The sequence below is a fragment of the Pleurodeles waltl genome, chromosome 9, assembly GCF_031143425.1.
Source record: "Pleurodeles waltl isolate 20211129_DDA chromosome 9, aPleWal1.hap1.20221129, whole genome shotgun sequence".
Taxonomy (NCBI): Eukaryota; Metazoa; Chordata; class Amphibia; order Caudata; family Salamandridae; genus Pleurodeles; species Pleurodeles waltl.
The window spans coordinates 514,057,144-514,071,305 of NC_090448.1; the positions used below are offsets into that span (position 1 = coordinate 514,057,144).

At 40.6% G+C, this 14,162-nt stretch overlaps 1 protein-coding gene across 4 annotated transcripts in view; it reads right to left on the minus strand.

Annotated features, from left to right (window-relative positions):
• Positions 1-12,047, minus strand: part of HIF1A (hypoxia inducible factor 1 subunit alpha) — a 355,909-nt gene extending 343,862 nt beyond the window's left edge. The window contains exons 1-2 of one of the 4 annotated variants that reach the window (XM_069207397.1): positions 11,905-12,047; positions 11,207-11,628 (exon numbers count right to left, since the gene is read on the minus strand). In XM_069207397.1, coding sequence (XP_069063498.1) covers positions 11,207-11,238 — 32 coding nt within the window. In that variant the 5' untranslated portion in view covers positions 11,239-11,628; positions 11,905-12,047. Of the gene's footprint in view, positions 1-11,206; positions 11,629-11,904 lie in introns of those variants that run through there. The other 3 variants (XM_069207395.1, XM_069207394.1, XM_069207396.1) reach the window with 3 other exon arrangements.
• Between the last annotated feature and the right edge of the window lie 2,115 nt (positions 12,048-14,162).

A 14,162-nucleotide genomic window follows, 5' to 3' on the forward strand; every position in this document is an offset into this window, starting at 1 on the left:
TTAACCCCTGCTGTTAGCTGCTACATAAACATGGAGAAGCTTTTCAGTTCATCGCCCACGTAAACATTTACATTTTCCTATGTAGATTCCAATTTACCCTTTGGTTCAGTTATCAACCAATGGTTCCAGTGTCCACCTTGTTTTTTTGTCAAATTTAGATGTGATCCCATCAAATCCCCAGGGACAGGTAGGAGGCATACTTAAGCCCAGGGAGAAAATCAGCAAACTATGATCTCTAATAAGCATCTCTACTACTTTTAAGTCTCCCTAAAAGAAGAAAGAAGAACAATCAATCACAACATAATCAAGAATTGCACCTATCGAGGATTTATGTGTATATTGTGTGAGGGAGCCGGACGATAGTCTCCCATTTGTGATAATACAATCATTACTTTTCAAATGATCAAACAGAAGCAACCCTCTCGTCAGTTCTTATCTTTGGTGGAAAAACAAGAGGGAGAGGGGATTCACAGAGCCTCCTTTTTCTGCATCACATAGTTGATTCAAAGCATGGTTGGACATTTAACAATTTACATCCCCTACCAAAATTACATGGAGAACCAGATCCTTATCCATATATTTTTTGATAACAGAAAAAAAAAAAATGTATGCAGAAGTGCATTACGGGATGAACCGGGTGGGATGTAAGAAGTTTGATGGAACGGAGTTACAGCCAATAATAATTCAGGAGTCTCTATAACAATCATACTTGCACTAGAAACTAATGACAGGAGAAATGCTACTCCCCCCTTAGTGTACCCTCCTAGAGGGCCTAGCTTTACAGTCAAGAATAAAATAGTGACAGTGGAATTCCCGGTCACACCATGTCTCCTTGAGGCCGATCACATCTGCTTTTGGGGAGCTTAAGAATTGTAGCTTATCCCTATTATACTTTACTCCCTCTGCGTTCCAGGAAACAAACTTTAACTCATTGCTAATTATGTGGCGGCAAAGGGCGATTGGATATACATGCACGGTTTTAAAAAAAAAAAACAGGTAACCAATTCCAACTTTGTGTGTCATCATGTGCACTTTGGTCAGAAATTAATGTTGATTCCCTATGTGCTACCCACCTGCCATTTTTCCTAGGTGTACTTGCAACTACTGGGCAACAGCCGTTGGATCACCAGTCGGGCAAAGGGGAAGACAATCCCATACCCTACACACACTTCCCTGGTAATGATTCATCCTTGCTTCCAGTCCACCACCCCTTTCTTCCCACACTGGAAAAACATCAATACCTCTATATTGCAAGCTTTCAGCGTTTTGTAAAATCATTTTCACAATAACTTTAAAATGGAAAGCCACCCTTGATTAAGATCATACCCCTGTATGTAGTAAAGAAACTAAAATAATCTCTCGGTTTTGGGTTAAGTGTAAAGTCTTGGAGTCTGAGAAAACAGGTAAGTAAAGCAGATCTATTCATGATTAGATCAGAATCAATGAGTGGGATAAAGTCAAATAAACAGGAATCCTCCATACACTGCGTATGGACTACAACTTCATGAATAGACAAATCCGCAGGATCCTTCTTCATACTAAAACCCATGAACGGAGTAGCCGCTGGATTTAGAGAGGACGAAATGGGAAATGGCTGACCCACCAAAGACGCTGCCACAGACACCTCTGTACTTCTCGCACTCACCAAACGTGAAGCTGCATGGGGAGGGCCCCTTATCCAGTGAAACAGCTTGGGAGTTGTACTGCGACCCTTATGGCCTTGCTGACTCTTTGGACCTTTGGAAGAGATCTAATCCCTCTCTAAAACAAAGTTATCTCAGCCCTCGCATTCTGATTCTTCAAGTGAGATTTTTCTTCCCTTTATGTTTTTTTGATTTTCACTGGGGAAGGGCGGGAGGGGGGGGGGGGGGGGGGGGGGGGGGGAAGCTGGCTAAGACTCATCAATATTTGAATCCTGCTTATGGCAAGTTTTGAAAAAAACTGGTAATACTTCTTTTTTACTTGCAAAGGCTTTTCTCAGCATCACATCTAGCTGCAGGAGTAGCCGTATCAGAATCAAAGATATGTCTTAAAAAACAGATTGGACTTTCCACCATATGGGATTCTCTATAGGTAGCTTTACAGTTCTTGGGCTCCAAAGTCAATTTGTGTCCATGCTTTTTTATGTACGCCCTTTGCGAATGACGATGAGGTCACGTCCAGAGAAATCACTTGGCCGGAGCCATATTCCTTATCTTTCTTTGCGTCAATCAATTCCTTCTATATAGTGTCACTGTGTCCAGAATAGAGTCTGGACCCCCTACGAATTTCTCCCGCAAATTTAAGCTGGAGGATAGAAGTCTCTCTAAACAAAGTAGGGAGGCCGAGATCTTTACCGCTTATTCCAGAGGGCGACATGGCTGCTTGTCATAATCTCCAATATGTGGAGTCTCTGATAATGAAGAGAAATGCATTGAGGGTGTGCTGCTAAAAAGTTGCAAACCAGGAGATCATGTGAGAGGCAGTGAATCCAGGGGCTCCAAATTGTGATCCTTATCTCGTGCTCATATTTCCCTACATAGGGTGACATCTATGTGTTGTAGTGTAAATTCCTCATCCCAGGTGCGTGAGGCTTCTTCTTGAGAAAGGCCCTCCTGGGGTGGTATTGCTAATTTGACCACTAAGAGGGGAGCTATTGCAATCAAATCTGATACTAAACATGGAGAGGGGAGGGGAGTAAAATCCACTCTTGTTGAACCAAATTACTGTCTTTGGACAAGGCTCCACATGGAACGTTGTTACTAATTTGTTCTCCTCCTGGTGCATCATTTTTGGAGTAACCACCACAGGGTTAGACCCGTTCAGGCTTTGGTGCTGTGGTGCCCCATTAAGCACCAAGGAGGGACCCACATTGGCTTCCTGATTTGTCTTCTCGGTTTCCCCAGAGGGAAGATTTGATTCTTGCTTTTTAAAGCAGTAACTAAGGAAGCCTTGTTTCAAAGTGGGTTAAGTTTAGTTTTTGCAAAGGCCCTCCCCATTAGCAGGCAGTTTTTTTGCAGTCATTGCATTTGTGCTTAAGTATCAAAATCACAGACCAGCTTCTAAGATTTAGAGGGATTACTGCCCCCCAAAATCTCTTTAGTGGTTTACTGGGTAATAGTTACACTTGGAAGCCAAACACTCACTTATAGATCGCCCTGCCCAGAAGAATATCAAGTCAGGTCTCCAGTAGACTTTTCCACAAATGAAAGGACGTTACGACCGCTGTAGCAGAGATTTATAGCCAGCTCCTTTTAACATCACAAAAGAAGAGGCTACTACAGAGTGTTATAAGGGGTGCTTCCACAAGGAGCTAATGGTGGAAGAAGCATGATAGAAGCTGCAGGTAGCAAAGACTCCTTTAGAAATGGCAGTAAGGAAGGAAAAGGTCAGAGTGGGAAAGAGGGGCACAAGGCAACAAGCTGTGCCGAACCCTGGTGCTGCCACCTACATGCTCACCCCCCTTGCGTGCCCCCCACTGGGGGGGACTCAGGCCCAAAGTCCACACCTCCCACTCAACTCGCTCCCTTGCATCCTCTAGAGATTGCCTTGGAGAAAATGCACAATCTGGAGGCAACAGGCAGAGGCAGGCAGGGTTGATTCCGGAGCCACCTAGTCGGCTTTGGGAGAAATTAGTTTCAGGGCCAGCTTCGAGTTGGCCGCAGGTTGAGATTCAGCCGGGGGTAATATGAGGAAAATAAGGATTTCATCAAAAATGTGTTTTGAAACTTGTTTATTATATTTCTCAAAACATCCCTGTTAGGAACAAAAATGTTTACTCTTCATAAAGACATGTTGGTACCAAAATTCGTATGGATTGAAATGCAGTCAAATCAGTCATTCCTTGAGCCTTGCCTGTGTTGAAACAGTGTCAATGCAGTTCAGCTTTAAAACTTCAGTAAAATACTTCAGTATGTTACCAGTGAAAAACGGACTTGCAAAAAATGTAAATTTAAAACGTGTATTACATCAGAAGCACTACACCACTGCCTCCTATACATGTACAATGATCTTAAGTGCAGCTCAATAAAACAGCCTGGGAATCGTACTATTAAGCTGTCTTTTATAAAAACTATACAAAAAAAAACCACCTCGGAGGGGAGGAAAAAAAAAAACATCATGGGAACCAAGGTGCCCCCCTCACACATATATCCAACTGATGAGCCTCAGTCAAGGAAATACAGGTAAGATATTGCAGCTCCCATTACCAACCTCTAACAGATCCGCAGGGGACTCCGCTGCACCCAACTGTGCTGCCCCTCCCTGCATCCTAGTGCTGTGTCCTGATAATGACTCAACCTGATCCCATAAACCACTGAGACACCTAACAACAAAGCTGTCTAATGTCACCTAGCCTGCTTGGTTCCAAATGGTGTTGTATGTATGTATGTATGTATGTATCGTATAAACTGCTCTCTGTATAACTACAATTGAGGTTTGCAAGATGTTAAGCATTTACATGCATGTTTGTCCTCCACTCCGTAAAGTGTAAAGAAAGTCTTTATAAAAGTGCTTTACTGCCTTACATTTCGTGGAATGGTCAGGTTTTATGTTTCGATAGACTATATTTCGGTGGGTTGTCTCCTTATAAATATGTTTCTTCTACACTCTCACCTCAATGTAACATTAGCAATTAAAAAAAAAAAAAAAAAAAAAAAAAAAACTCACACTTGTATCCTGCACACATACATCTTCCTGTCCAAACCCTGCTGTCGGAAATTAGGAAGCCACGACACGCCTCCCTATTCTCTGCAAAACACATGCCTACGAATTCCAGTAGAAAAGAACTGGTGCAGGGAATTTAACTGGGACCCTGCCTTGTTTATTGCCTAACATGTCACCTTTGGTGATCCCTGGTAGTCCCCTTCTGCAAAGTTAGCCTCAGATCCTTAGATGAGAGTTAGTTTTTGCTGAAAAGCTTTCTCCATAAAACGTACGGCTATTGATAAGCTCACCTCCCCCACTCCACCTTTGACCTCTAGAAGACAAATGTGCCCTAGCAGAAGTTAACTCCTGTGCGTTTATGTCGGGGCTAGGATCATGCATTATTGCGTCTTAATATGCTGACCTTTTTCAGTATTTTCCTGGACGAGGAGACTATTTTCTGAACTGTACGGATCTGGTATAGAATACCAGACTAGCCTTTAAATTGTTTAAACAAGCAGACCACTCCATACTGACGAGGACTCTTCTGGCCTTTACTTTAGACCAGAAATTGTTTGGGAAAAAAAAAAAAAAAAAAAAAAAAAAAAAAAAAAACTTACGACCAATGCTTGACTGAACGCCAATGTCTTAGCTTTCACAAAGCTCAGGTAATTATTTGGGTGACAACCCTGTTGAGGATGGATTATTGCAGTTTACTCCATGTATCTAACTATGTCATCAATCACTACGCAAAAGCTCATGGGAGCTATATATAGTACGCCAATCAAATCAAAGTCATTCTTTGGTTTGCTAAATGGGTTTGACAGCAAAGGTGCTCAACACAGCTGTATGTGCTGGAAAGTTTGTTCAAGTCAGCTGTGATTCAATGAAGGTCGTCTGAGGTTTAGAGGAGCCCTGCGGTCACAGCTCTTTGAAAATCAGCTTTTAACATCATGCTTTGGCAATTGCATTTAAACAGGCTTTGAAAAACCTCTACTGGCCCTCTCGCTAGAGCGACTCATATTTTATCAGGTTGAGCTATTTTTAGGGACTACTCCCCACTTCTGGCGAGTTCACACTGAACAGGGGTCCTGTTCAGCCAGAAAGTGAAGGAGCAATAAAGAAGACTTTGAATCTTGTTCTTATCTTGTTTGTGTCCAGGGACAGAGATCAAAAGTCAGTTTGTCTTATTACAATTAATTTTTCTTCTGACTCCAGAGTTTCAGGATTTTGTAAATTGAACTCTCTGCCCTGCTGTACAAAGAGCGTGAAATTTAAATGCTGTAGAGTGTCAGTTATTTTCCCAGAACACAGAACATTTAAATAACTAAGTAAACTGTAGAAACACTTCAACATATATTTCAGTAGTTGCGAAAGCCTTTAATTTTTTTTAAATACTTCTCAGTGATGAAAATAATATTTAAATATGTTGAAAACAAATCAGAACACTTTACATGGTGATGTACAAAGAACATATGTTTTCTAAAAACTCAATTTTCACAGATTGGTAAAATACTATATAGTTTTGTCAGTAAAGCTGCAAATCAGTGGGAAGGTTTTTTTGGACATTTCTTAGAAATTTACTGTCTGTAAATGACATTGTGCTACCACAGCCTGATTTAGTAATATATTTATTAAAACTGAGTGTTTGAACATAAACTGAGAAACACTCCTGCCCTGATGGCAATGGTATTAGTAAACTAAGAGGCATGTCATGGATCATGTTTCCCCTATATGTGGGCTAGATTCTCATTAAACATGGAACAAACGTTTAGTCTATTTAATCAAACAAAAGATGGTTTCTGTACAGTAGAAATGCGGACTTCAAATATTTGAAGGTGCACTCATATGTGAGAATGAAGAAAAGGGTTACTATCAACTAAAATATTTGCCTAGGATCACACAATTGGAGTAAGTACATTACAGTTAGGTCGAGTAGATTTTTCAAGTTGCTCGACCTGCAGGTCTAGTAAAATTTTGTATGGTTTTTCAGGGCCTGTTAAATCAACAAATACTCTCATCAAAAAGGAATCAACGAGCAATCCAAAATAGGCCATTAACATATGTAGAGAGATGGTCAAAATACCTGCTGATTCATACTGGATATCAAGCTGGATCCATGCAATCAAGCTTTGACTACCAAATCAGTTAAAGATGGAGCTGGTAAACAGCATACACCAAATTGTTTAAACAACCCCAGCACACAAACACACACACAATAAAATAGTACGATAAATTTAAGACAACCAACACGGTCTTCACTGACAGGGCACCAGGTAAGTCGTGGTGTAACTGTCCGTTTCACTTATCAAAATCGTAGTAATATATGAGTTTATCCTTGCTAGCATGATAATAAAACTGGCATCAGCATGTTACAAGGTGTACAACTACTGTCGCAGTCAGAAAAGGAGAAGGTAAAAATACACCTTTCCATTTAAGTGAAGTAACAGCAACTAGGAAAATAAGGATTTCAACAAAAATGTGTTTTGAAACTTGATTATTATATTTCTCAAAACATCCCTGTTAGGAACAAAAATGTTTACTCTTCATAAAGACATGTTGGTACCAAAATTCTTATGGACTGAAATGCAGTCAAATCAGATATTCCTTGAGCCTTGCCTGTGTTGAAACTGTGTCAATGCAGTTCGGCTTTAAAACTTCAGTAAAATACTTCAGTATGTTACCAGTGAAAAACGGACTTGCAAAAATGTTAAATTTAAAACGTGTATTACATCAGAAGCCCTACACCACTGCCTCCTATACATGTACAATGATCTTAAGTGCAGCTCAATAAAACAGCCTGGGAATCGTACGATTAAGCGGTCTTTTATAAAAAAAACTATACAAAAAAAAAACACCCACCACATCGGAGGGGAGGAAAAAAAAACATCATGGGAACCAAGGTGCCCCTCACACATATATCCAACTGATGAGCCTCAGTCAAGGAAAAACAGGTCTTGGGTTGCATGTGTTTCAGTTCATAGAGGTCCTGGCTTGGCAGAGTGGACTGGGATGTTCCTATTGGAGCAGGGTCAAGACTGATTTGCATATGTCTGGGTCCAAACTGAGGTGGCATGGTGTATTCCTCCCATCACTTTATGTGTTTGCTGTGTACGCGTGTAAAAGGACACAACATACATATGAATGGCCATAACATTACATGGGGCAGCAATTATATATGGGAAGCAGTGGAGTCCAGTAAACCTGGAAATCTTGTCTACACACAAAGACCCTTGTATTGCCAAATCCGATACATGAATTAAAGTGACCGAAAATGTGTTTCAAATATTCATTAAAAATTAAACTCAAACAGTGAATTATTTCTTCAGCCGCTACTCAAGCAACAGGACAACCTATGGTTACTGCACCAAGCTACATTAAAGCCTTCAGCATTCCTATTCCAAAAACTTAAGGCTTCAACTGCCCCTACTAAAGTCACAGCAACACTATACTACAATATTCTACCCGCCCTGATGCTGTTTAACATCTTAAAACAGAGTAACCAGACTATCAAAACATAAAAGAACACAGCACATTTTCCACTGGCTTATATTCAACTTCCATCCCCACACCATCACAAACTGAAGCTGTGGCAGATTATTTTCTTTGAAAGACTATACTTTCCAAAAACAATAATCTTCATTAACAGTTCTCACTAACACAGATCACGGAGGGGCGACCCTACGTGCATATGGCTCTCATCGCCCACAGCAAACACCTACAAACGACACACGAACTTCCTAGCCATTAAAAAGGACTTACACCCATATTTATACTTTTTAGCGCCGCATTTGCGCCACTTTTTGATGCAAAAAAAACGGCTCAAACTTACAAAATACAATTGTATTCCTCAAAAACTAAGCAGATAAGGTTTGATGTACATAAAAGAAAACGATTGGCATGAAAACCCACGAGGCCCTTGTCAAGACCTTAAAAGTTGAAAATGCCCAGAGATGGCCTCTGTGCATGCACGAAATTCAGTTTTCGTGGTCTGTCAAAATACAATTATCTCCCTCGCAAAGTCACAGTCCAATAATAACACACAAACAATGTAAGGCTAAAACTGAGAAAATAAAAAAGTTAATACAACAGAAAATTAAGGCTAAAATGACCCTGGCGTCCAGCAGATATTTCAGACCTGGATATCTCAGACCAAGGAACAACCAAAATAAGATTTTTTTTATATATATATATATATATATATATATATATATATATATATATATATAAAATTGACTTGATTCAGCAATCAACCCAAGATTATAAATCCATACATATATGCAAGGCCACTGGAATCTTGCGAGAGAGCAGCTGCAGTGTTTTCTGTATAATTATGGATTTGCTGCATTTGCCACCTGAGTCACCAGTGAATGCATAATCTACAGATTTAAAAAATAAAATGTTTCTAGCTCACACAGATCAAAAGTTACTAAAAACGTGGTAACCTGTGGGCCCTTCACAAAAGTTCACTGACCACCTTTCTGCTACTTATTGTTATATATGGGTGTCCATCTGGTAGTAATTATGCCCAGATAGTGTAAAAATAGCAAAATAATATTGTAATACAATCACAAAATAGTCTGCATTGTGCAGCAGAGTTTGCTTTTCTTGCTGTATAACTTTGTAACACTACCACATAATTTGACCCTCGCCAGCTGCATAATTCCACTGACTGTCCATGTGTTAGTGGAGCCTAGAGGGCAGTAATATAGGTGTGCGAAATTGGCATAATTTTGTTTATGATTATGCACACATTTTTGAAGTAGTACGCAAAATGGAAACCCACCGCTTACAGCTATTTTAATGTGATGTGTCCTTGCACCAATTTTGGTCACCAGTGTGCATTTTGCGCTATTAAATAAATAGTGGGGGGAAAAACAACAACACGTGCAGTGGACAACAACTGTCATAACATGCAGCTAATAAATTCTCATTTGCCATCAACAAATAAAATTAGGTAATTGTTGACACTCGAAGACCATTGTCATCATGTTTAATTAGATTCATTTTAATCAAAATTATTTTTGACCTCTCAATTATTCAGGCACTGTTGTTTGCTTCCACAGTGCAAATTATGTATAGCATATTAAGGCAACAAATGCATGTTTGTCATTATGCTAATTGAAACATAAGCAGTGCCTAATCAAGAACACCAAAAGAGCATCCTGTTAGTGATGGTGCCTTCAAATAGCCTTTGTTCTCAAGAAGTTGACAGAAGCCCATTTAAATGCTGATCATAATCTAGGAAAATGCTCACAGCGTAACATATCCAATGATGAGTTGTTCAGATGATAAATGAAAATAAAAAGCAATACGTTTGTTTAACATAGTGTCTTGACACACCATTGGGCAATAAGCACCGAATATTCAAAAGTAATCCGTTTCAAGAAATTAAAAATGATACCATAGTGAAAAGTGTGGAGGGAACTTTAAGGGTCTATTGAACAGAAAAAGAATGCGTTGACTGTAAATCCTGAACGATGTTACACAAAAGTAATAAGAGGCAACAACAATTTGTGGTTGGTTCGGTGCGGCCAATCAATCTTGGAGTATCAATTGTGCGCTTCTACCACTGCGGTCTTGACAAACAGTCCACCAACTAACTTTATCTACTCTTGAGGTAAACCAGAGGGTAGTTCCAGTGAACCACTTTACTTTAAACGGAAGGAAATGAAACGTAATGTCACTAGAGACATGAGGAACAAACCCATCCTGAAATAGGGACAGAAAAACTATATTGAGAGAAAACCCAAACCAAAGCTAGAGAAAGATCATAAGTGTGATAATCACTAAACCGCAGTGACTAAATGAAGTGCTATGAAGGCAGGTGAGAGGCTTTGACCTTCAGAGGACATTACAATGTTATTTTATAGAATCTCTGCTCATCCCACAATCGAAAAATAATTAGAAAAGCACCCCTCAAAGTCTAGAGGGGCTAGTCGGTCGTCGATACACGTTAGGTCGCACCAATAACTGTGGGAGAAGACAAGTTTTGGTTATATAGAAGCTGCCCAAATACAGTTAGGTGCGCCTTCTAGTGAGCACAAGTGGTAACACGACTGACTGGGACTCGGGAGGGTGACAAACTTTCAGAAATAATTATGCCTGACATTTTGAACGCGATAATCAAACACCAACAAAAACATTCGATATCATAGAGTTCAAAAGGCTTCAATGGCGCACACCAGAGTTCGTCTAAAACCATGCAAGATGCATCGTGTTAATTAAGCGCAGAGTCCTTGTGGCCAAATACTAGCTGAGATTATCTTGCTCACATAGTGGGGGCGTTTGCGTCAATGTGGGTATAATATACGATCAAAGCGGAGAAAGTGACAAGCTCATATTGCAAAATGGAGCCTAAAGCAATGGCGCGGGCAAGTTACTGGAGTGCCACGGTACGCATGTACACACATTGATATACGTATTGCCGCATACAATGATCGCAATATTCCTAGAAGAGGTGTCAGGGCCTGATCCATACAAAATGGCGGCCAATCGGGTGGTGGGGAGGTAGCAGAAGCGTGATACATAAAGAAAATAAACTAACTAACAAAGGTAGTTGAAGTTGAGTCTGAAGACGCACCTTTTCTTGTCGCTCCCGACGGTCACGTCCATTCCTCGGAGTCCCGTAAATAACTATTCCTGGGTGCGGGCGGATATTCCTGAAAAGCGAGTGCGGATAGTAAACAATCCTTGGGGGCCGGTATTCCTCTCAGTGCAGGAGGAACAGATTGAAATGATCCTCGCGGTATCAGTCACAGGCAGTCAGAGTACCCTCCCGGTACAGCGAACAACAGCAGCTCACAGACGCCTCGCTGAGCGTACAGCACACAGAATTGTCCAAGAAGACACCAAGAGTCGCTGTCGTGCGTCAGGGGGAAGGGGCGGGATCGCAGGCGTCGAAAAGGAACTCCCGTTTAGCGATTTACTCCGCCCCTTCAGCTTTTTGCCAAAAGGGAAGCCATCTTGGTACGTATCGGTTTCAACTTTCCTAAAGAACAACCGCTAATTGAAAATAGAGTTTAGAAAAATGTTGGCGTCAAGATTATAGTTTTTAACTTTATTAGGTATGTCATTTTTTCTGAATCATATAAATTATTATATATTAAAATAATGCAAGAAAAATAATTGAGATATGTATACACCTTATGAAGTTACTAAAAAAGGGCCAACTGTTGTTGACCCTTTTTATAAAAATGCCCTTGCGGCCTAAAAATCCTGCACAAAAGCAGGCGTGAGTGTACACACAAAGATGGCTTGCTCGTTTATCCGAATACCTACGTGCCGAGTGTTCCTTGCCCTTCTTCTGTCACCACTAGGGACATTGGCTGCCCCAGACACGAAGTCTGGCCTTCCAACAAGCCATCCAATCCCTCTTTGAGATCGACCGCGCGCCCCTTCTGACTGTGAACTCAGTGAACACTGGCGAGAGGCGGGGCAGACAGCTGATTCACAGCTGGAGGCGCGGGATATAGGTCACCTTTACAGGCCTTTTTTTTTTTTTTTTTTTAGTTCAACTCGTTTTATTTAAAGTTTCATAATTTGAAAATAGCGTTAGCTATACCAAACATCAACAAACGACACCAAATGTAAAGGACAACTAAGAAATAATTTCTCCAAAATACAGCAAACAAGCATTGGCAAACCAGATGTGGGGGTTCTTTTTTGTAAGCGAAACTGTAGGCAGGATTGACTCCAAAACATAGAATTGCAGTATTCCTTTATTTTGCTGTGGAGCACGAAAGGACACTCAGTTTCACCGATATCCTCACACCAATTGTCCTGCCTGCAACATTCTACATTTTAAACGTATACATTCCATGAATGCCAGCTACCCCAGCGTTCCACTTGTAAAGCTCCATTTAAAACACACTTCCCCCTCCATACAGAGTAAACAAAACAAAAAAAAACACAAAAAAACATAGTCAAATAATATACATATGTAAAGCAATTGAACATAACGCAGTAATAATCAGTACTGGAAGCAACAAAACTAAATTTACATACAGCTGACGATATAATCACTTAACCAACCCGGTGCCTTCCTGTCACTGACCGCCCTTCGTTCCAAATCAGGACCATCCTTCGAATCTCTCGATGCACCTTGACAGAGTGGCTCATTCTGCTTCCTAGTTCCATCATCAGACTGGTCCATGTTGCATTCATCAAACATGGATTCATGTGTAAGGTTTGGCTCACTAGTCAACCCACCAGTACCAGATTCCTTAATTACATAACTTGTACTCGGTTCATTCTCCAGTTTAGAATCCTTGATTTCATCCTGAAGCCATTCATATTCCCTTGCTATAGTGTCCATACCACTCCTACTCATAGCAATCCTGTTTAATTCCACACTTTCCCATTCCTTAATTTGACAGCATTTTGGAACACTTCAACAACCTCCTCAGGATCATAAAATCTACTTTCCCCCTTACCCACCATCCAGGTTTCTTGACATAAACCCAGCCCCCCACTTCAGTTTTAACAGCCTTAACGCAGTGTTTAGCATCATAATACCTTTTACTTTTGTCATGAATAATTCCCATTCTGTACCTGACTTGATCCTTTGACCATGACGCCCCACCCGTGGCAAATAACCACCCCAGATTATACTTGGATCTTGGTTTTCGCCCTCTCGTGATCACAAAAGGTGGTTAACCGGTAGCATCATTGCACGTGACGCGATAAGCCCAAATCATCTTCCCCACTTGTATAATCCAAGCTTCTTTATTCTTAACAGCTGGCTGGATTTTGCCTTTCAAAACATGGTTAAATCTTTCCACCATTCCATACCGACTTGGATTGTAGAAAGATGTTGCCCTATGTTTAATGCCAAGTTTCCCAAAATATGCCTTGGATTTGTTAGAAAGAAACTGTACACCACTGTCACTCACAATAGATGTGAGTGGCACTGCATCTGTATCAGCCTTATCTACAACTTTCACCACAGGCCAATGAGAAAATAAATAAATCAACACCAAAAAATATCTCTGCAGATTTCCCACCGGACCCATAAAGTCAATTGCCACCTTGGGAAGGAACCCATTAGACATGGGTGGACGCAACGTTTGCAATGACTTATCAGAAGTTGAACATGCAACACATTCTCTCACTACGAGTTCAGCAGTCATGTCCATCCAAGGCCACCAAAATAACTTCATAAGTACAGATTTAGTTCTGACAATGCCCGAATGTCCCTCATGACATAAATCCACAATGGTTTTGCGCAAGGTTTCTGGGGGAATTATTCTGTCCCCTTTAGATAAAATGCCCTCATCAGTAATTGACAATTCTGCTCTTACTTCCCAAAATGGTTTGATTACTGAATTACTTACCACCTTCTTAGGCCATCCATTTTTTATATCCAATATATCTTCTTGTAAAATGTGGTCCCTCAGATACTCCACCTGCCATTCACCTTCATTAATTGCAGGATAACCTTGGTCGTGAATTAAAGCCACTTAAAAACGATTCCATGCGTCATCTTCACACCGCTCCAACATGATTGGCATTCGTGACAAAAAATCTGCTACTGTTAT